The sequence below is a fragment of the Eschrichtius robustus genome, chromosome 10, assembly GCF_028021215.1.
Source record: "Eschrichtius robustus isolate mEscRob2 chromosome 10, mEscRob2.pri, whole genome shotgun sequence".
NCBI lineage: Eukaryota > Metazoa > Chordata > Mammalia > Artiodactyla > Eschrichtiidae > Eschrichtius > Eschrichtius robustus.
Genome location: NC_090833.1, coordinates 26276846 through 26299926, shown reverse-complemented (window position 1 = coordinate 26299926; position 23081 = coordinate 26276846). Strand labels below are relative to the sequence as shown.

The 23081-nt window shown below is 43.0% G+C and overlaps 1 protein-coding gene across 6 annotated transcripts in view; it reads left to right on the top strand.

Moving 5' to 3' along the window:
* ZNF462 (zinc finger protein 462) overlaps positions 1 to 23081 on the top strand; it is a 142094-nt gene that overhangs the window by 71500 nt on the left and 47513 nt on the right. For all 6 annotated transcript variants that reach the window (XM_068552045.1, XM_068552047.1, XM_068552046.1 and 3 more), the window contains exons 6-7: positions 339 to 457; positions 4675 to 4866. In XM_068552045.1, coding sequence (XP_068408146.1) covers positions 339 to 457; positions 4675 to 4866 — 311 coding nt within the window. The remainder of the gene's footprint in view (positions 1 to 338; positions 458 to 4674; positions 4867 to 23081) is intronic.

The following is a 23081-nucleotide window of genomic DNA, read 5'->3' as shown; positions in this document are numbered from 1 at the left end:
TTTCAGAAAACTTAAATTTGTCCATATTTTACCTTTTCTTTTTAGATGCCCTCTTCTACTTCACAGTGCTTTAGAGAAGGGAAAATAAGTCTACCAAGACCTGTTTCCATTGCCATGTCTCTCAATCCAAAAAAAATTTTGATCTCTTCTTTGCTTTAGCTTCTCCAACTCTTGCCAATTTGTGTTTGTTTTTTTTTTCCTCCTGTAAGCGCCATCCTTGGAAAGTAACAAAATGACTTTGAACAGCTTAGAAATGGGATTTCTGGAAAAGGGCAATGAGGAAATGTTGGATGCAATTTTTAATATTGTCATTTCTTTTTTTCTTCTTCTACATCAAGTTTGGATCGCCATATGCAAACCCACCACGGACACCATAAACCATTCCGATGCAAACTCTGCTCCTTCAAGTCCTCCTACAACAGCCGGCTGAAGACACACATCCTCAAAGCTCATGCTGGTGAGTTGGTGTTCACGGTGCACTAGTTCCCTGAGTTTGAAATTTAATAGTCTTTAGTGCGTGAAATTTTTAAGTCTCTTGCTCCATACACATGAGAATAAGTTTTCCTTGAGATGGTTGTGTATTCAGTTTTATTTTAATCTAATTAAAAAAATTAAAGAATGGCCCAAAGGCAAAATAATACCAAGTACCATGTCACGCATGTCATAGTTGATTCATGCAACTAACACATACCTACTAACACATACATACTGACAGATTCTTGCTACTCACAGGTTCTGTTTTTTAGAGAAAGTTCTAAATTACCTAGACTTTCTAATGGAAATGCAAGAATTGGTACATCTCCTGAAGATAATTTCCAACTAAAATAAAGTTATAATCTTGGGGACGTTCAAAGGGACAAAGAGACCTCAGGGTGTGTGAGATTTCTCATGAGATGCCCTTAGATGCATTTCCATATCCCAGATAAGAAATGACCCCTTGGGTCATGAGTGTCCAGGAGTTGTGCTGATCTCCATCACTCTATCATCCCATCTCATCGTGCTCGTCTCATGAACATCCCTTACCTACCAGTCTCTGTACTAATAAGCATGGAATATTCATCATCTCATTTAATCTTCAAGGCAGTCCCAAGGGGTAGATGTTGTTGTCACCCTCAGTGTCAGATGAAGCCACAGAGACTCAAAATCCAGTGTCCTGCTCAAGGCCACAGAGCCCATTCACTAAGAATTTGACTCCAGAACAAAAACCTACATCCTTGTCACTCACAGGATGCTGCCTCCCTCTCTCTTCTGCTCTTCTCCACTTGGCATATAATGGACGATGCCCACAGGTAGCTAATCAGAACTCATCCAAGAGAGGAAAGAGGCATGAGTAAGAAAGGCAGTGTGGTGGGTCTGGGGGCCTCCTCCCAGGATGTCCCCAGTCCTCTGAGAAGCCCGACTCCACAGCAGCCTGTGGCCCTCTCAGAGGTGTTGTCAATCTTTGAGGAACTTACATCAAACAAAGGGAAATTGGGGAACCAATAGCTTTAGAATAGCTAGCGATACTGTCAGAGATTCTTCTAGAGATCCAGTCTCCTCCCTGAGTTTCCTCAGCTAAGGTGTTTAGAATTCCAGTTGAATTCTAGTTTTACATTTTTCAATCAACTAGAATTCTTCTGTCTCATTTATTTGCTTCCCTTCCCTTATTAGCTTCCCTTCCCTTGTTAGCTTCTTATTAACTGCCCAGAACCCGAGTCCTTCACTTTTGTCATCTCCTCATCCCCTGTGGAAATACAGCCATGTCTCTGCTGTTTCCTGAAGGTTGGGTCCTGTTGAACTGGCTTAATGGAGTAAAACTACGGAAGCCTTCAGGATGCCTTAAGCCCACTGGGGGTGGGGGAGGGGATGGCAGATTAGCTATATGGGCTCTTCTCTATCTGTTAGTATTATTATATCTTCCAGAACATTTTACTAAAGTCCATGGAGTAAGAGGCTTCGGGGTTCAAAGCACTCTTTTCTAACTGGTGTATATTGTAAATTATTCACTTGGGACACTATCCTGGGGAGTTTTCCCCCTAGATCTCAGCCTTGTCAAAAACACTTTACCAGTGGGAGTTGGGTAAGTGATTTGGCCTGTGGGAAAGACTTTTAAAAAGTAAAAGTGTCTAGCCACAGGCTACACACCGACTCCAGGGCATTGAGCTGAAGTGTATATTCTTGGAGCTGACCAAGCAGACTGGTCTTCTGTGCTCACTGGTTTGCAGGAAGGAAGCATCCAGAGAGAGAGGGTGAGAGCATCGTAGTCCAGTTCTCCACACACCTCGAACCGTTGGTGTCTATGACTTGGTCTTAGCCACAGAGAGTGGCTTGGCTTGGAGAAAGCCAAATCATTTTCCAGAAGACTCTTGACTCATCTCGTCTGTTCTAGATGGAGTATTTTATAGGGTAAAAGGCAGTGTGTACTAACCAGATACCTGGATTTGAATTCTCTCTCAGGTTATGCTACTTATAACCACCCACCAAGGTTCATATAGCCAGGTTTGCACTGAAAAATTGAGAAATGGAATAAGGAGAGCAGTAGTATACAGTATGACATATATATTTATTATTTTAGTAAACACCATTATTCATGCCCAGCATTATCCTGTAGCTAACAGGTCATGGTCTGAGGGGTGTGGAATTGACTGGTGTTCTTGTTTGGGTCCTCTGACTTCTTTGTGCTTCTCTTCTGCTTTGGGCATGATGCCTGCTTTGGGCATGTTGCATCAGTCAAGGTTTTGTGTGGGTGTCTTCAAGGCTTTCTTGGAAATGCACACTTTGGGGGTCATCAGTGGTGAAAAGGAGGCTTGAATGCAGGACTTCAGATGCTGGTCTCACTTCACATGAAACCACTTAGTAATTTTGGGGGTGGCAGTAGCACATCAGCGCTGTCCTCAGTTCATATTCACTGGTCCACAAAACCTTCGTTACTAACAATCCTTTCTTTTATTCCTCTCCTTCCTTCCCTTTCCTCTTCTCTGGTTTTTAAATTTCACTTGAAAATAAATTTTAAAAATGCATGTTCATTAGAGAAAATTTGAAAATGAAAGAAGAAATACAGTCAAGCCATTCATAATCTTATTATCTGAAGACCACTGTTGTTAATATTTGATAATATTTCCTTTCAACCATTTCCTCTATAATTATTTTTCATAGTCATGATTATAATTTAATCTAAAATGTATTATGCTTTTCTATTTATTTTTCTGAGTTTCAGTATTTTAGTTTTCTATGAATTGCCAACTCTTTAAGAATTTATTTTAATGAATAGTAATTTATCAAGAAGATATACCCACATTTACTTAATCATTTCCCTATGGTTGGAAATTTAGGTTGTTTCATCCCTTTTTCAAGCATAAATAATGTATATTTCTAAACAGAGATTTCTAAGTATTAAAGGGTATTTCCTTAATATAAATTCTCAGAAGTGGAATTATTGAGTTGTAGGCATGAGCTTTCTAAGCTTATTGTTATAAAAAGCAAAATTGCTTTCCGAGTTGATTGTACCAGTGTTTGTCTGTCCAGCGACATAAGGATGCCCATTTCACACCCTTGCTTCTTAAATTGCAATTCATGTAAAAGCAGACTTAGGGCAAAGATAAATCATACTCTCATTTAATTTGATCATAGTGATCTGTGCTGTATTTCAGTGGTATAAAAACAATTAAAAGGAAAATACTTTGTAGAAAACAAACTTATGGTTACCAAGGGGGCGGGAGGGGGAGGGAGGGATAAATTGGGAGATTGGGATTGAAATATACACACTACTATGTATAAAATAGACAACTAATAAGAACCTACTGTATAGGTATCGTACAGGGAACTCTACTCACTACTCGGTAATGGCCTATATGGGAAAAGCATCTAAAAAGTGTATACATGTATATGTATAACTGACTCACTTTGCTGTACAGCAGAAACTAACACAACAGTGTAAATCAACTGTACTTCAATAAAAATTAATTAAAGAAAGAAAAATACTTATTTTTACTTAAATGTCCTTTATGTTGAAAAATATTGGAGTTAAATGCAGACACACATGTTTATATATACCCACACACCTCTCTCAGTTAAAGAAATGACTTTTACCCATTTCTGTACTATTGATCAGATAGGAAAATGGAGTTTTGTGCTGAGGTTTGTGAACTGGTCCCAAAAAACCCCACAGGTAGGATGTGTGGAATCCAGGAGGCCTAGAGTCAGCCAGGAAGTAAATGATGAGGGTAGCACAGTAGTTTGCACTGAGTGACTTTGTGCTCGGAAAGCCACCGATCAACCCTTGGAATAAGAATGAAGTGTATTATTTTCTGTGGATGATATAAAGGCTGGAGTGAAAACTGACATCGTCATTTCTAGTACAGAGAGGGAGGGAGAGAGATGGGAAGCCTTTGCTGAGGGAGCTACCTAGACATTTGGTTTCACTCTCTGCTGGGGAATCTACCGTAGGCTCATCCCCGTAAGCAAAGCGTGAGGTGGAAAGGGACCAGCTCACTTGATTACGGAGCTCGTAGAAGAGTTCCGATCCTCCAGGAGCCCTGTGGTCGTGGGAGTGGGCAGGGGGTTGGTCTGGGAGGGTTCTCAGACCGTGCAGCTTGAGACGGGCTCTCTGGAACTAACTGACCCTGTTGTTCTGTCTTCCACCCGCCTCGTCCCCTCTCCCCTCCTTCTCCTCTGCTGCCGACCGTCTCCCTCCAGGTGAGCATGCCTACAAGTGTTCTTGGTGCTCCTTTTCCACCATGACCATCAGCCAGCTGAAGGAACACTCCCTCAAGGTCCACGGAAAAGCCCTGACCCTCCCCAGGCCGAGGATTGTCAGTCTCCTCTCCTCGCACGCCCACCACTCCTCCCAAAAAGCCACCCCGGCCGAAGAAGTGGAAGATTCCAATGGTAAAACCGGGCTTCCGAGCCGGCATCAATCATGGGTGGGGGGAGGTGGGCTGGGGTTAACGGCCCATCCTTCTTTCTAGAGGAAAATCTGACACGAAAACGTGGCGGTTCAAGTGAAGGAAGAAACGTGAAAAGGTTGGAACAGTATAGACATTGGAGTTGGAGGGTGAAGTGAACTCGGTGAGCATCTGTTTGGTGCTGAGGCCAGGCGCCTCTGCACTGGTGTGCCCGCTGCTTGTGGAAAGAGCACGTGTGTGATGGGTTCGTGTTGGATTCTTCCGCTGTGGTTGTGAGCAAGGAGGATGGATACCAGGCAGATTTATTTCTTCGTTGACTTTTTTACTTATTGATATCCTGTCTTGTCCTAAAAAATATGTGTGCTGTGAAGTGTTCGGGGTGCCAGATGTGTAAGTTAAGGGCAGAATTCAGAGTGGGACTGGAATGGGTGAATGGGTGGGGGCATGTGTCTGATGGGGTCACAAGATAATTTAGGGGTCACGTCGTGATTTCTGTTATGGCTGAAGGATGTCGAGGAAGCGTCATTTGGAAGGAGGGTGTAACTGCCCACTTTTGGAAGCTTCAGACTAAATCTGGGAAGCCCTGGAAGGGGTCTCCTCACTGGCAGTGTAACCAAAGCTGTAGGAGAGAGAGGATGAGAGCGAGAGATGGCGGGTATGGCAGAGCGAGCAAAGGATGGTTTGTTGTTTTGATCCGCCCAAGAAACAGAAGGGTGTTGATTACTCAGCTCACCTCAGATGACCGCAGAATCTTGTGCTTAGGAGAGGAGGGAGTCTGGAGATTCTTAGTGATGTGGAAGACCTGAGAGCTGCTCTCTTCCGTGAGCCTCTCGTGCTTGAATCCCTTCTGCAGCATCTCTGGTAACCCGTTATCTACCCCCTAGCCTGAATACTTCCCAGGTCAGGGAATGGGCTGTTTCCCAAGGTCTGCTACTAGGTCCTTGAGAGGAGCTTAGTGGGCTGGCAAGAAAGTTCAGGGAACAAAGGCTTGACTTTGAATCTTACTTCTCTCAATGCCAGTTGTGTTTTCCTGGGCAATCTTAGCTTCCTAGACTCACATGACAAATTGGATAATACCTACCTCATCATGGCCTTGAGAGATTAATGAGAAAACGTACATGTGTGAAATGCCTAACACAACACCTGACACGTGTAGATATTTAATAAATGGTCATGTTATTCAGCGATTTACATCCTTTGATTGCAGTTTTGGCTTTGGAGACCATTTATGACAAGTATGAATTTGGGGTTATTTTTAATGTAAGGGGTTAAAAAGATAGAATCCTCAGGTAACCTGAAGATCTGACTGCCCAACATGTCCATGTGGGCTGGTTATCCAAATAGCAAAAGAGTAAATGAGGAATCTTCATTCACAAGGTCTGGGCGAAGACAACTGGGAGGAAAAGAAAAGGTAAGTCCTGGGATTAAAAGCTGTCGTTGCTGAGCTGTAGAACTTGGTGGCCTTTCCTTCGCAAATCAGTAAACACCAGGTTAGACACAGTAACTCCTTGCCGGTATTCCTGTCTTGAAGGACTTCTGTTTAACAATGAAGGCTTGTTGTTACGACGGTGGCTTGTAATGAAGTGAGCGCGCTGTCTCCTCAGCTGTTGTGTGGCAGTTTAGCCTGTGTTCGTTGTTGTTTTCCAGGAAAACTTAGAGTCTCAGAGTGAGGGGTGGGGAGGAGATGGGGGGAGCACATGTGAAAGGCCACAGAAGATGTCCCCGTTGCACCTTGAGATTCTGTTCATTGTAAGAGATTGGTATATTGCAACAAAAGGCAAAATAGAATTTGATGTAAAATGTAAGGTCTTGTTTCACATGATTGTCAATGAATTGCTTTCATCTGAAATGGAAGCTACACTTGTGGAACCATTTGGGTGAAATTGATACATCCAAACACCATTCCCAGCAAAGGCTTTTCCCGGGACATTTCTCTCCATGTTGTACCTTCTTTTTCCTTTGTCCTGCCCCTCCTTGGAAGGTGGGTCTTAGTTTCAGGACAAGGGAATCCCGCAGACTACTCACTGCATGGCTTGCCTTCCTCTGTGTAGGCTGAAAAAGAGTTCAGTCAACTTCCTGAGTCTGTACTTTCTGCCAGGAGGTGTGCAATGCACAGAAGAATCATAAGTGGATACAGTGCCATTCTGGCCACCCAGCAGCTTAAAATCAAATGTTTAGAGGGTATTATCAGCATGGTATTGAACTAACTACAGCCCTAAGCCTGAAGCCTGACCTTTTTGGGGCTGATTTCAGGTTCTTGGAAGCTAGGCTAGGTTAGGACCTTGGGAGGACGGTGGTCGCAGAAACATGATGATAATGATATTGAGTAACTCTCTGCATAACACCGGTAGTCTATTCAGCCACAGGGAGATAATTTGGCAACATATAAAAGTGTTTTTCTTTCTTCTTCTAAAGAAAGAACATAATGAATGTGAGAGCTCTGGGTGGCAGCTCTTTAGTGAGGCCTACGCAGAACTCATTGGACCTGTGCTGTTTTTAATGTATATAAATAACCTGGATCAGTGGGGTCAACGGTGATTTGTTTAATTTGGGTGAGGTACACCCAAAGGTTTAAGGTGGGGTAAACAAAAAGAAGGCATCGAATGGGCTGTTCTCATGAATGGATAACGTGGAAAGAAAAATGAATAGTGTGTCCGTTCAAAAGATATTTTCTTGAATCCTTCTGATGTAGGTGTTGCAAGGTTTTGGATGCCCAAGAATGACGGAAGAGGTTGAAAATGGGAAGGCTGTCTGCTAGGGAGCTGAGTGGTGGATTCCTAGAAGTGGCTACATCTGGGGGACGAAAAAACAGCTGTGGGGCTAGACAGTAGCCTGTAAATCACGCCTTGAATGGTGTTTGAAACACGCATGTGAAATCCAGTTGCACATTTTAATAGGGGGAAGCTGTAGGGCCATTGGCTCTCAGTGAAGGTTTCCCACACTGCAGATGCCAGGGCGCTCTGAACACAAGAACCAAGAATGTGTTGCAGGCCTGGGGGCGGGGGGGAGTAGAGATCCATAAAACCAGGGAAATCACCAGTGTGTCCTTGGCTTTCTGATCCCCTAGTGAGGGATGTGGATAAAACGACTGGACGTGCTCGCTGCTGTTTGCAGTGGTCAGATGCTTGCAGTCTTGAGGGCGAGCCGGTCTTCTCCGGCAGAAGGAAACGGGCTGAGCAGGAAGGTTCTTCCCTAGCTGCTCTCCCTCCCAGTGCAGAGGGGAGCCCTAGAAGGGAGGGAGGCTGGGAAGGCAGATGCGAGAAGGTGGAGGGATGATTTCGCCCCCACTGCCTGGCCGCACACCTGTTCTGGACATAAACAGAGCTCTTAGGCTCTGGGCTGTCAGTCTTGACATGTCTCACCAGCACGTGGATCCTCTATATGTTCTTCATGATTGGCGGTTGGAAAGAAAAGCAGTGCTGATGCTGTGTATAAGATAATGGGAAATGACACGTAATTGCTGTTCTAAACAGTGCATCAAGGGGAAATCATAAGGTTGTCAACAAGGGGAAGTGCTCTGCTGTGTTTGTGTTTACTGGGTTCTTTCTGCCATATAAAATAGAGGACTGGGGTTTTTCAGGCTTTTTCCGAATCCGTGCTCTCAGTACAGGAAAACACACATATACATACATCTATAAAACAAGAAAGAAACTAGAGCAGTGTAGTTTCATTATGAGATTTGTTTAGGCCTGAGTAGCTCCACAATGCCTGGGCAGTGGATATGTAATTTAAAATTCAGTTCTATCCTTTGTAAGAAGTCAGGCCACTGGTGACATTCGTTCCATCTTTTTCCTCCCTCGAATTTCCCCTAAAGAATAGCTGATTTTATTTCTTCTCTCTGTCCAGTTGTGCTGTACAGAATGGCCTGCTTTAGGAAGTAGCTAGTGTGGTACGCTTAAAACAAAAATCGGACACTAAGACCAGGTGCAAAATAAGCAAGGTGTGTGAGAATTAGATAGTTTTTTAGTCTGTGCCCTAATGGCAGCCTAGGGAAAACACCAAGAACTTTTGGTCATGAAATCCTTCCCCTTGTAAGATAGATCTCATTGTAGTCCACCCAACAGAGAAGTCTTTGCTAGTATGAATTGGTAGAAAAATGTAAGGAGCTTTGTGAATTTTTTTTTTTTTTTTTTTAAGAGAAGGATTTTCTGTTACAACCTTTCATTTGGCTTCTCGGTTCTAAACTCTAGAATAATATTTGATAAGCACTATTTTTATCAAGGCATCTCTCATCAAAAAACCACAGGCACTTCTCATGTCAAAATCCAAGTCCTCTGCATTGCATTCAGAGTTCACCACTCAGTCACACATTCTCCATCCTGAGTGGTCTCTCCAACAAATACTTATGTTTCCAACCATCTCTGTACTTGCTGTCCCCAGCATCTTCCGCCTTCATTTCCACTTCCATGCATCTGAAGAAGCTCTGCTGGGAGCTTGGAAGGATTTCTTCCTTGTCTGCTTCTGTCTACCAGTCTCTGACTTTAACTTCTTCTAAAGACTGACATTTACCAGCCCCAGCCCTACTCTGATTTCTCGTCGATTGATGATCTTCTTGGTGTTCATTTGTACTTGTGGATATGCTTTTGGTTCTGTCCCCTGATTTTCCAATGGGAATAGTTAGGTAGATGCTTATTAAATACTGACTTCTTTTAACTGACCAACGATTTCTTGGATGCATCACAGTTTTCAATTCAGTTAATTGTACCGAGTCTCCTAGCATGTCTGACTAACTCCACAGAACCAAGCTGTACAACGGTAAGTTTATTTCATTTCCATTTAAGAGGCAAGTTCAAAAGACAGACGATCCAAAGATGAAACCTTAGGGATTGCTCTAAGAGAAGCTTTCTGACACATCAGTCTGCCAAGAGGAAATGATCTTCCTTGACAAAGAGTGTTTTCAACTTTATCATTGTTCCCTGGATAACGAGACCTTCTGTAGAAGTGGGGAACTGAAGTTTGAGACAGGGTGTAAGCCTTTCCAGTACTCAGGAGGAGACAGGAAGTGTGGTGGCGCTGGGGAGATGGGCATTAGCAGTGTGGTTACCTGGTAGCAGAGCGCCTTGGAGCAAGCGCACACAATCATTTGACCCTGGAATGGACTAGCTTGTTCTCTGCGTCTATGTCAAAAAACATACAGTGTTTGGTTGCTGTTAAATCCAGTTCAGAGAAGCTATAGAGTGAAACTGACCAACAAAACTCATAGATTAGTAAAAATCTTTTACTCTCCCTGAAAATTTTGCCCACCCGCCTTTTAACATAATATATGGGTTAGAGGAGACTTGTAGTGGTTAATTTCTACAAGCCATAAATCAAGGATTGGCAAACTTTTTCTGTAAAGGGCCAGATCGAAAATACTTTCAGCTTGGTGCCCATAGAGTCTCTGGTAGAACCACTCAACAGTGCCACTGTAATGTGAAAGCAGCCATAGACAATATGTAAACAGATGGACATGGCTGTGTTCCAATAAAACTTTATGTGCAAAAGCAGGGGAGGCTGGATTTGGCCCATGGGTTGTATGTTGCTGAATCCTGTCATAGATGACTGGTGGAAAAAATTACAGCAATACCCATGAAATTAATCCTGTCTTTAATAAATGTCATTATGCACCTTTATATTTAACATATAGACTATTTCTAGATGTCACTTAAAATATAACTTGACCTAAATATATTCTTTGTTTCATATATGAAATGTAGGGCATTAAGTAGAGCTTTAAAACTGTTAGTGTGTGAATTACACTTATGCTTGAAAGAAAATCTTCTCTAAGAATTGTATTGAGTCTGGCGCCAAACTATCAGCTCGTTTAACCTTGACTGCAGCAATACTTGACACTTAAAAATTAAGATCTGAGATGCCTGCTTTTTGAAGAGGAGCTTTTCAGATTTCTAAATAGGTCAGACATAAAATTCAACCTTTAAGAGGATCCAATTAGTTGCTGGGGCATCAGACCCTTCCACACAGGTTCCAGTTGCCGTCAGATTTCTCTTGGGGTGAAAGAAAGAAGAGTGGTTTCTTTAAAAATGACTCCTGAGTGAATAATTGTGAAATACAAAGATCTACGTCGTTTATAGCACGTGGGGTACAAGGCATAATTTCAGTGGCTTAGCCGTCATTTTTTTTTTTTTAATTTATTTTTAATTTATTTATTTTTGGCTGCGTTGGGTCTTTGTTGCTGTGTGCAGGCTTTCTCTGGTTGCGGCGAGCGGGGGCTACTCTTCGTTGCACTGCATGGGCTTTCCATTGCGGTGGCTTCTCTTGTTGCAGAGCACGGGCTCTAGGCGCACAGGCTTCAGTAGTTGTGGCCCGCGAGCTTAGTTGCTCCGCGGCATGTGGGATCTTCCCGGACCAGGGCTCGAACCCGTGTCCCCTGCATTGGCAGGAGGATTCTTAACCACTGCGCCACCAGGGAAGCCCTTGGCTGTTATTTTTTAATAGGTTCTGCTGGTCTCAAAATTATCTGTCCAGAGAATACTAACCTTCCCTTTTTTGACTTCAGAATTTCTACATTAAAATCTGATCTAGAGTTTATTTTAGTGCTTATTTATGAAGAGTGGCATTTCTACTATAAAGACTTAAGAAGCCTATAACTCCAGTGGCGCAAAGTGGTACAGATGATTCCGCATCTTCTATTAGACATCCAAAAGTCTTCAGCGGTTAAATTATAGACCTTGCCCTCACCAGCAAATAGGGAGCCTCCGAAATTATCACCACCCTGAAGTTGAATATCATGTGATAGACCCTTCCCAAGAAACCCACCTGCCTGAGATTTCTGTGACTTTCTGAATTCGCCACAGTTTCATGTGCCAAGGATTGAAAAACATTTCAAATATAAGCTTTCCATGTCCTGGGAACTCAGTCAACTCGCCCATCTCCCTCTTCCCATGCCAAGAAAAACATTTGTTCCTCAGAAATACAAGCATATACTACCCAACTCATTCAGAGCTAGTTCCTAGCAACACCAGAATTTGCTTCATAATTCCACAGCTGACTTTTGCATTTTTTGGTTGGAGATTACCTTAAAGTCCTCCAGAACCTCAGTTGTGGGAAGTATCTAAAAGGAAGAAGAAATTTACTTTATTCTTTGGCAGAAAATATATTCAATTGTTAGTCAAATCATCTAAAATTATCTCGGGTCTTTTTCGAAAGGAAGATTTTTTTTTTTTTTTTTTATCTTACCATTGCCCACCTTGATTTTTTTTTTCCCCTGGAACCAGAGCTAGATATTTTAATGCAATTTTATTGAATAGAAAATCCCTTAAACTCTTTTGAGGCTTCTTCTGATTCATAGGTCCTCTCCTCTCTTCCAAATACTGTTCTGCACTAGAGGATTTTATACAAGCAGAGGGAAGGGTATTGGATTTGGGAGGACTAGTGTGTGTGAGCTGTGATTCAGAGGTAGATATCCTGGGGCAGCTTTGCTGGAGCAGAGGATATGTCCCGGGCAAGATGGGCATGTGAAAAAGAATTGTTTTTAAGAGCCGAGATGAGAAGTTGCCAGAAATAACCTTCTTGAAGCAACTATTATTTATTTTTTAAAATAAATTATATGAGTTTTGATGGTGTGGCCCAGCATGTCCAAATGATGTACGCATTTTCTTAATTCATTCATAATCCTAAATAATATCCTATAGAAAAATTCCAGTGGTGGTACTTAAACAAAAACGGCAAGATAAAGACTGGCCAAACTGACATGAAAGGTTCAGGTAAGTTGGATCCGCTTGCCTTTTACTGAAGTCAGTCCCTTGCTGTTTATGCCCAGGAAGGGACGTGTTCCTGCCAGAGGGCTCCTCTGTTTTGTAAGTAGTTTCAGAGTCATCAGGGTCAACCCAAAAGAGGTGTTTGGCTAAGAGTACAGGGCCCAGCTAAGGTTTTATTTACCTGTACGCTGCTCTTGGAGAAGTCATGCCAGGGCTAGGCTCTCCAGCTTCCTCGGGGACACAAAATATTCTTACCTGCCTCATGGAAGCCACCTCCTATGTCATCTTTTACGTTCATGTGCTGTGAGCCCTCCACCAAAGCTGCCGTGATCGCCCCGTCGAGCAACACAGGATGACCTTCTCAACCTTTCCTGTAGTCCTTGATTTTTAGCACTCCTAGTTATTTTTTTCCCCATGACCAGTTTGAAAGTCATCCATTCTGGTTTATTACAAGGTTTCTGGCTGTCGTCTCTTGGTTTAATTCTGAAGTGGTAAAATTAATCATAATTTTTATTTACTTCGGCTGACTGCCTTAAATTTGCCATCAGATTTAATATGTCTGATGAATCAGAGTTACAAATTATTATTAGTCTCATTTTATAGAGAAGGAAACTTGAGACTGAAATGATGACTCCCAAAGTCATAAAACATATATGTGGTGGACCGTGTCTGAACCCAAAGCTTATGCCCTTAACCTATGTGCCAGTTCATCAAAGAGTCGCAGCAGAAACACACATCCATAAATGAGCCAGAGTGGAGAAGATAAAACCTATTCTTACATGTCTGGGGGCCCTGGAATCTTCCAAAGGAAAATAAAGCCAAATTTTATTGTTGATTGATATTTAGAGCTTAAGTTAATACATACGTAGAGTTAGTTAGAAGAGCAGAATATAACAGATGAGAAATTTGCATTTGGATTTTATTGGCTGCAGCCATGGAGAAGAGAAGGAATTGATGAGTCCTGGAGGGCTTCTTGGAAGAGGTGGGACTCAGGCTGGGCCTTGAAGGGCGAGTAGGATTTTTTTATGGGCAGATCGAAGTCTATTCCAGGTGGGAGGAGTATCAGAAGTGACCAAACTTAAAGAAGGGATCCTGGGACAGCAAGAAGACCAGTCTGGCTAGAGTGGAGGGTGTGTAGGGAAGTTATTGGGAGGATAATTGGCGAGATGAGGGGAGGTAGAACCAAACTGTAAGGGTAATTAACACCAGGAAGAGGTCTTTTCATTGTTAAGAAGCTGGGCTAAACAAGGAAGACCAGCAGCGAGGTCCCTGTCCCCTTTGGAAGTGGGAGGGTACTTTGGAGCTATGGGTGCCTGATGCTGATACCTGTAAGTCTTCAAGAATGAATGTGCATTAAAACTAGTCATGGGAGGTAGTTATCCCTTTTGAAGATGTCTGCATAGATTTTTCCTCCTGATGACAAGAGTAATACCTACTTAGGATTAAAGAACAGCTTTATGGCAATACATAACATAAAATGTGAGGGTCACCCATAATGCCAGCCTCTCTGCACCCAAAATAATTTAATAACAGTCTGCTGTAGAATCATCTAGATGTTTCTTCTTTACATATACAAACAGGCTCTGTTTTGTTATTTTAATTTTTTTCCAAAACTGGGACCACAATATACAAACTACTTTTTTTTCATGTTTTTGTCTTTACTTGGAAGATTCTATCACTATTTGACTCACCATAGTTTTAAAATGTGAGGGTCCATATCTCAAAACAAACCAACAAAAATGATTCCCCTTCAAATCATAAACATTGAGTACTGAAAGGCTTCAAGAATTTTTGTGTGAATGTGATATATGTGTTTAAGATGGGAGTCTTAGAATTATATAAGGCCTTTGAGGTTTCGCCAATCAAAATTTCACTCGTTTATTTCACTTTAAAGGCTCATTCACCTTCTAAAAAATTACTTAAGTAAAGTCTCTCTTCCTACTGCTTAAGACTTAATACATTTGAAATACTGGCAAATGGTCCATAGTTAAATGACAAAATCAAGATTACAGACTGTCTAGACTGTTCAGAGTAATGAGCTGAAAATGAGATTTTGTTAGGGAATAAATATAAAACATGTTGGGTAGCTTCTGACCTTTGTATTCACTTCCATTACTAGACTTGCCAAATAGTCTTATAATTGTTGGTTATCATATCTGTCTCCACAGCTCAACTGTGTGCTCTCTGAGGTCAAGGACTATTTCAGAGTCTTAGCACTTGGCAGGCCATTCAATAAATATTTCTTGATGTGAATTAGGGCGGCAGAATCAACCTCACACAAGGAAAACTGACAGACAAAACTGTAGTTTATGTGTGAAAAAGCCTGGGAATTTTAGTGACTGCGAGCTCAGCTGTGTCACACGATGTTTGGAAAAAGCCAGTGGAATTGTGCTGTGTGCACCATGATGCTGCATGTTTCCTTGGTCACACCTCCCTCCTCCAGTTAACTAGCTTTGCCCCCCCACCACCACCCCCCATGGCAACGCCATCTCCCTCTCAACTCTCTGCGACCAAAGTGACTAATCCCTTTCCTCCAAGCAGCCAAGAAGAAGAGTGAGTGCAGTCCTTACTTGCTGCTACCTGTTGAGAACATTTTTGCTTCCTTCACTTTTCAAGTGTCTGCTCTCTGCTTATTTCCTTCTTATCTTCTGGAATGTTCCTTCAGCTTCCTCAGTGAACTCAGTGCCAGGCTCACAGCCTGCCTTTTTACCCCAGCCATGACCATCGTGCTCTGGAATTTCAGTATACTAGACTCAGTGGTCATGACTCAGTGAATGTTTGGTTTCTTCAGCTGGAGAGATTCACCGTCTTCCTGACTGTGTTCCACCACCCTTCATCTGTGGCTGGACTCACCATAGCCACTCTACTTCCAGCATCTCAAACCCGTACATTCTCTCTGACCACTACCGATCCCTTGTCTAGCCAACCCAGATGCTAGGCTTAGCCATTTCAGAGGGGCTTTCTCCTGCATCCTCGTGTCTCTGCCGCCTTTGTCCTTCTCTGGTTTCCAACCTGCCAGACCCCAACCCTGAATAACCCTCACCTTGCCCTTCCTCTGATTTCCACCAGTCTTCCTGGCTCTAATCTCAAGCTTTCCCAATCTGTTTTCAAGGTTATCTTTATTAACCACAAATCTGATTTACTTTTTTTTAAATATTGAAGTATGGTTGATTTACAAGTTTGCGTTAATTTCTGCTGTACAGCAGAGTGATTCACTTATGCATAGATATACATTCTTTTTTATATTCTTTTCCACTATGGTTTATCAGAGGATATTGAATATAGTTCCCTTTGCTGTGCACTAGGACCTTGTTTATCCGTTCTGTATATAACAGCTTACATCTGCTGACCCCCACCTCCCACTCCATCCCTCCCCCAACCCCCTCCCCCTTGGCAACCACAGGTCTGTTCTCTATGTCTGTGAGTCTGTTTCTGTTTCATAGATAAGTTCATTTGTGTTGTATTTTATTTTATTATTATTATTTTTTTAATTTAATTTTTTTTTTTTTTGTACTTTTTGGCCACACTGTGCACGGCACGTGGGATCTTAGTTCCCCAACCGGGGATCGAACCTGCGTCCCTGCATTGGAAGCACAGAGTTTTAACCACTGGACTGCCAGGGAGGTCCCTGTGTCGTATTTTAGCTTCCACATATAAGGGATTTGGTATTTGTCTTTCTCTTTCTGACTCACTTCACTTAGTTTGATAATCTCTAGTTGCATCCATGTTGCTGCAAATGGCATTATTTCATTCTTTTTATGGCTGAGTAGTATTCCATTGTATAAATATACCACAGCTTCTTTATCCAGTCATCTGCTGATGGACATTTAGGTTGCTTCCATGTCTTGGCTATTGTGAATAGTGCTGCTATGAACGTAGGGGTGCATGTATCTTTTTGAAATTATCAATTTATTTTTAAAAATAAATTTGAGCTTATTCAGATTTATCCCTCTATAACATCAGTTTACTTATAAGTATTCCAAGGTACTTTCTTGAGTGAAAGAGACAGGCATGGGCTCACAACCAAGGTGGTAGAAGTTGCAGATAGCTGCAGTGTTTACCTTGTCTGTCCCAAAGCTAACAGTGAATAAATGGAATGAGGAGCTAGAGAGTTAATAGCTGTGGTATCACAAATTATTATATTGTACTTGTGAGTTGTGATTTTCCTGTTACTCTGATTTAACAGTGTTTTAAAATGTTGCCCATGGGTAAGTTTTTAATTAGGAATACAGAGAAGGAAAGATGAAGAAATCCACATCTAACTTGAATGCAAACAAGAATAATGCCACCAGCATGTCTGTTAGAAGGAACAATTGTCATAACTCAAAATTAAGGCAGGCAGTAAAGTGTAAGTAAACTTCCCAACTAACACATTAAAATCAGTAAATTCTATATATTGTTAACAATAAAATAAGACCATTTTTGCTGATACATTTACAGTGTACTTTTGCATCTTGGTTATGTTACCTATATAATGAAAGACTGGAAAAAAACAATTGTCTAAAAAATGATTAAGTTCAATGTTAAAATACAGGATAGAATTTTTTTTCTCTTCATTTTTTTCCAGTGGCTTCATTATTATGTGCCTCTATCCCAGTACTTTTCACTACAGTTTTGCCTTCTCTAATCTTCTGGGATATTATCTAAATCACAGTATCCCTAGGGAAGAACGTAGGCTACATAGATATCCACCCGCTGTGTGTTGCCAGGGCAGAAAAGAGTGTTTGAGAACTACGGGATGGAGGGATGGTAGTTCTGTGTTAAGTCAAGGGCAGGTTTAAGATTTTATTTATTTAATTCATTACCATTTTCTAAATGGCGAGACGGCAAAAACAGTGCGTGAGAAAACAGCTTTCATAATACACTGAGTAAATTGGTGGTTTTTATACTAGTCACCATCATCCCAATAAAAGGAGTGACCGTGCTTGAGCTGGTGACGTAAAGCCATATAAAGTTAAGCAGCACGGAGCCCTGCAGCCCCAGACTCTCCCTGTGGACCACGTGGAGCATCTCTCCTGTGGCCCCTGGGCTTCCTGTCTCCCGAAGCCGTGTGAAGGTGATGAACAGCAATAGGTCAGCAGCATGTGAGACACGAGAGGTCCTGCTCCAGGGCGTCTGGTGGCCGTGGCTCCCCTCAGGCACTGCCACTCCGGTGAAGCATGCGAGGGTTCCGTGGAACCTCTTCCCCAACTCAGGACGATTTTTTGTCCAGTGTAATTTTAGAGTCGCACTGCAGTACTGGAGCGGAGCGTGACTCTTCCTGTGTATCGCTGGGTGTATTTTGATTGAGCAGATGCCAGGAGGACCCATTTTAACCCAGCTGGAGCTAGTGGAAATGAGGAGCAAATGACCTTTCCAAAACCAGTTATCTACATAGATCATCTTTCCTTAAGAGTCTGCTCGGGGATGTTGGACACCTGAGTTTGAGGTCCAAATCCAGAAAGTACCACCCACGTTGGAGGCCGTGGACCATCCAGCATGTGCAGCCTCAGGCAGAGGGCCTGACTGCCTCCGTCTCACACGTGCGGGCTGAGATAAATCATTGACCTTCCACGATTTCTTATACGTAAGATAATAATGATGCCTACTTTTTGTTGTTATTTTGTGGATAAAATGAGATAACATATGAAAATGCTTTCACATTCTAAATTACTGTAGAAATCTTAGTATTAAAGTAGCATAGTAGAAGCAAATTTCTTGTCAATTTATGATAATTTGTCAGCAACCAGAGATTGAGGATTTTTTTGTAATGGAAAAGGAAAAAAACTTCCACATCTTGCCTTGGAAGCTGAATGAAATCTCTTAACATCATGAACTGTTTCTTGGGAGTCTAAAATAATTCAGTGTTTGGCAAGTGGTGCTTAATCTGGAGTCCTGTTGATTTAAATTTCTTTGGACTTTGGGGCTTAATGGAAACCACCCACACAAGAAACTCCTTTGCACTTGATGTCCTAATCAGTGGGTGTAATGCAGTGATAAGTCCCAAAGTTAGACATTATTATTATTGGCATTAATCAATATATATTTTAAATTAATGATAACTATCATTTATTGCACGTCTATTAAATACTTTACGAACATTGGTTTAATCCACCCAACAATTCCATAAAATAGGAACTTCCATAACCAGCTTCCTGCTGTTTCTGGAAGGAAGAAAATAGTCTTAAGAAAGGTCACAGTTACTCCCTGGTGGCAGGGTTGGAGGAGGGTGGAGTCGGCCTAACTCCACAGCTCTGTCTACGATGCCACACCGTCTCCCTAAATCTTAGTTCTCAGATGTGTAATTGTTCCCTTGGAGAGTCTAGAAAAGGGAACGCTATGAACCCTGGGAAAGTGCTCTGTGTTTTGAATATTAAAACCATTCTTGGGTAAGAACTTCCGCGGTATTTCCCGCAGTTGCAATCTTAGCCTCCAAATCTCTTGAAAAGAACCAATACTCCCAACTTATTGTTCCTCACCACTCGTTCTCTTCTCAAACTGCTAGAGCCTGTGTTCTGCCTTCAGCATTTTATTGAAACCACTCATGAAGTGACCTGCTGGCTAACCCCAGAGACGTTCTCTCTGGGAAAGCGTCATTCCTCCCTTGTTTACACCTGCCGCCGCCTCCTCTCCTCCCCGCCCTCTCTGGAATCCTTTGCCGTGTGACTTTGGCCCTAGCGCGCTAATGACATGGCTTTTACAGAGGTGGGCAGCAACTCCAGACAAACAAGTGCACGGCCTCTGCTCCTGCCTCATCCTTCTTTCTGTGTCCGTGGCATTTAAAACTGCTGACCTTCCTCCTGGGGAAGCTCTCCTCCTGTGGTTTGGGTCCTACTGTATGTTTCAGGCTCTCCGCTGGCCTCTCTGATGATGCCTTCTCTTTACCCTGTTTTCGCCGACAGCCGCCATCACATAGACCCTGGTCTGGTCCTCAGTCCTCTCCTCTGCGCTCTCCCCCTTCACGAACACACGGAACCAGCTCTCACTTTTCTGAGGATGCCACCAAAATCTCCACGTCCAGCCATAATCAGGTTAAGCCCCAGACCGTCTTTTCCATCTGCCCTTCACTTTCTCCACCTGGATGTCCCACTCAGCCTCCACCGCAGAGGTTCTAAAATGGAACTCATTAACTTCCTCCCAGGCCTGCCCCTCTGCCAGGGCTCTTGGTACCCAGCTAGAATCCACTGCGTATCCAGGTCTCCTTGGACCCACATCCCACCAGTTGCCTACCCAGTCCTGTGGTTTCCGTCTCCTTACTTCCTCTCACACCCACCCCTTCCCTCCCCTCCCCGTCTCTTACCCAAACCATTACCATAGCCACCCCACCTGCACACTCCTCCTTTCAGTCCACTCTGAGCAAGGTTGAGAGTCATATCATTCTCCTATTCGAGAACCTCGAGCAGCTCTACCTGGCCTATTAAAAAAAAATTCCTACTCGCGGCATTCTCTGTGCCCATCCCCCAGCTGCCCCTCCCTGCCTCTGCTTCCACATAGCCAGACCCTGCTTGTCCTTCAAAGCCAGGTGCACGTTTCGCTTCCATGGTGTTTCCCGTGATGCCCGACGTGAGTCAGCTCTCCCTCCTCTGAAACCCCACGGTGCCATGGCCGACCTCCCCGGGGGACATGTGGTCCATTCTGCCAACTCCATGATACTACCGGAAAGGGAGCTCATCAGAGACAGGGTTTTTGTCCTGCCCACTGCCCATCTTTCTATTCTAAACACCTGGCATATTATATTCTGGACATCACTTTCTAGAGTAGATGTCCTATAGATGTAAAATGAAAGTTGTATTCTGTAGATAATCATGACGGTGGTTTAAAGCAGTAAGTCAAGATTTGGATTTTTTTTCTGACTCTAGACCCACAGTGTCTTGCAGGCTCTCTGCTCGCAAAAGGTAGAAATGCCCGTGGGCATTGGCTCTGTTCTTTGAGCACGCACTCATTTTCATGTGTGTTTCAATAATCTCCCCTAAGAACCGGAGAGCTCTCGAAATGTGAGCTCTGATGGTCTTGGTATCTGTCAAATACCTAACATGTAGTAGATATAATATTTGCTATGATGAAACAAACCATTTATAAAACCATTTATGAAACACTAGTGAATCCAGGAGAATATCGAATCACTTTACAAAATAGTATTTTGACCATTGAGTTGAGTCTGAGTCCAAGAAATATGTATTAAGTGTCCTTGGGTTGACACATGGGTGTTAAAATTAAGGAGTACAATACAGATTTAGAAACATTTTGGGTGTTACTGAGACGCTGTATTTGAACAACAGACCACAAGATCTTGGCTGACGCCTACGTATTTTTGGTGTTTGCCAACATGTGGACATACCACTTGGTTTCCTGTGCTTCCTTGGTATTTTCTTGCACATGAAGGGTTGGTAGGGAGCAGAAAAGGTAGCCTCCTGGGTTTCCAGTTTTCCTTCCCATAGGTAGTAAGTAGGACCATAATCTATTCCAGATGTAAATGTAATGTGTTCAGTTGAAACAGTAGGAACTGAATTTCAAATGAACAGTTCCAACCTGCTAGTAAAATCCAGAGGGGAAGAGTTACTACATTGGTGTTTTCTACTTGACAACACAAAGCATGGAGTCATAGGCAGCTGCCGCTATCCCTCATCAGTAAGGAACGTGCTGCTGGTTGGTTTTCTCTCATGGTGGGAATGCATTTATGCCAAGCTGCCTTCCCTATCTGAGAGATGGGGCAGGGCTCTGGGTGCAATCTATAGACATAGAAAAGGTACAAATGCGAAGCCTTCATCTCACCTGGTTCCTGCTTCAGACCCTCCAGTGGCTGTCTGCTCTGCCTTCAGAGTAGATTCAAGCTCAGCATGGAAAGCTGATATTTGGTCCCCTCTTTCTCTCGGGGTCACTCCTCACCCCTTCTTCCTGCTGCATCCTGTGCTGCAGCTGTCCTGAAGGCCCTGTCTGCACAGGGTCCTGCTCTCACCCTCCAGGCCTTGCTAGTCCTCCTTCCTGGAATGTCCTCCTCCACTTATTTTCGCCTCACCTCCTCTTTATTCCATTCACTTGGCTAATTCCTACTCATCCTTGAAAACTTGAATCTTCCTAACTCTTCCTGCCTGGCTAAGGGACCTCCTTTCTGTTCACATCTTTGGGCACTCTTTAGTTCAGAGCTGATCATACTCTGTTGTAACTGTCTGACTTTCCATCCCCCCCAAGACCATCCACTTCTTTTTTTTAATTGAACTATAGTTGATTTACAGTGCTGTGTTAATTTCTGCTGTACAGCAAAGTGATTTAGTTCCCTATGTATATACACATTCTTTTTCTTATTCTTTTCCATTATGGTTTATCCCAGGATATTGAATATAGTTCCCTGTGCTATAGTAGAACCTTGTTGTTTATCCATTCTATATATAATGGTTTGCATCTGCTAATCCCAAACTCCCCATCCATGCCTCTCCCACCCCACCCCCCTTGGCAACCACAAGTCTGTTCTCTATGTCTGTGAGTCTGTTTCTGTTTCATAGATAAGTTCATTTATGTCATATTTTAGATTCCACATATAAGGACCAGCTTCTTGAAGGCAGAGGCCATCATTTTTCTTTTAAAGGGCATATCATATTTTTTTTTAATTATTTATTTATTTCTCTGTGCCGAGTCTTTGTTGCGACACGCGGGATCTTTGGTTGTGGCGTGCGGAATCTTTTAGTTGCAGCATGCGGGCTCTTAGTTGTGGCATGCGGGATCTAGTTCCCTGACCAGGGATTGAACCCGGGCCCCCTGCTTTGGGAGTGTGGAGTCTTAACCACTGGACTGCCGGGGAAGTCCCAGCAGAGGCCATCATTTTATTTTGAGTCCCCAGAGCGTGGCAGATTACCTTGCACGCATAGGCACTCAAGTGAGCTTTTTAAGTGAATGAATCTAGTCTTAAGTGCTGCTGTTCATGGTGCTGCACACTGGCCATGACCCTCAAGAGGCCGAGACGCATAGTGGTTCAATGGCAGGACTGCCTTTTGTCACAGACCCTTAACAGTTTTCATACTGAGTCTTGGACAGACACTCCGTGCCCAGCTGAGCCGGAAGTCCCCAAGAAAACTTAGATGCCCTCATTGGTTATGAAATAAAATCCAAACATCCATGCAAGTTAAGAAGTTTGAGACAAGTCCCTCACAGATAGTGGGGAGAACCAACCAATCGACCAATACATATGTACCGTAGATCAGGTGGTTAGAAGTACAATCAAGAGAAAGAAAACAGGGAGAAAAGGGCAACGGCGGCAGTGTCAGGTAGGGGCATTTGGGAGAGCATCATTAATGATGGGGATGATCACACCCACCAATCGGTTACCCAGGGACCTTGCTGAAAGCTGGAGGTGATGTTGAAAAACCTTTAAGAGGAAATAGACCCCAGAATGGTTGCCAGGAAAACCTCTAAACTTTGGAAATTAAATTTGCTCTGATGTGCCTTTTCGTAGCAAGTTCATTTGTGACCATTCTGTGTGCCTTGTTATCTAACAAAATGGGGGTGACTTGGTGTATTATTTGGGTCG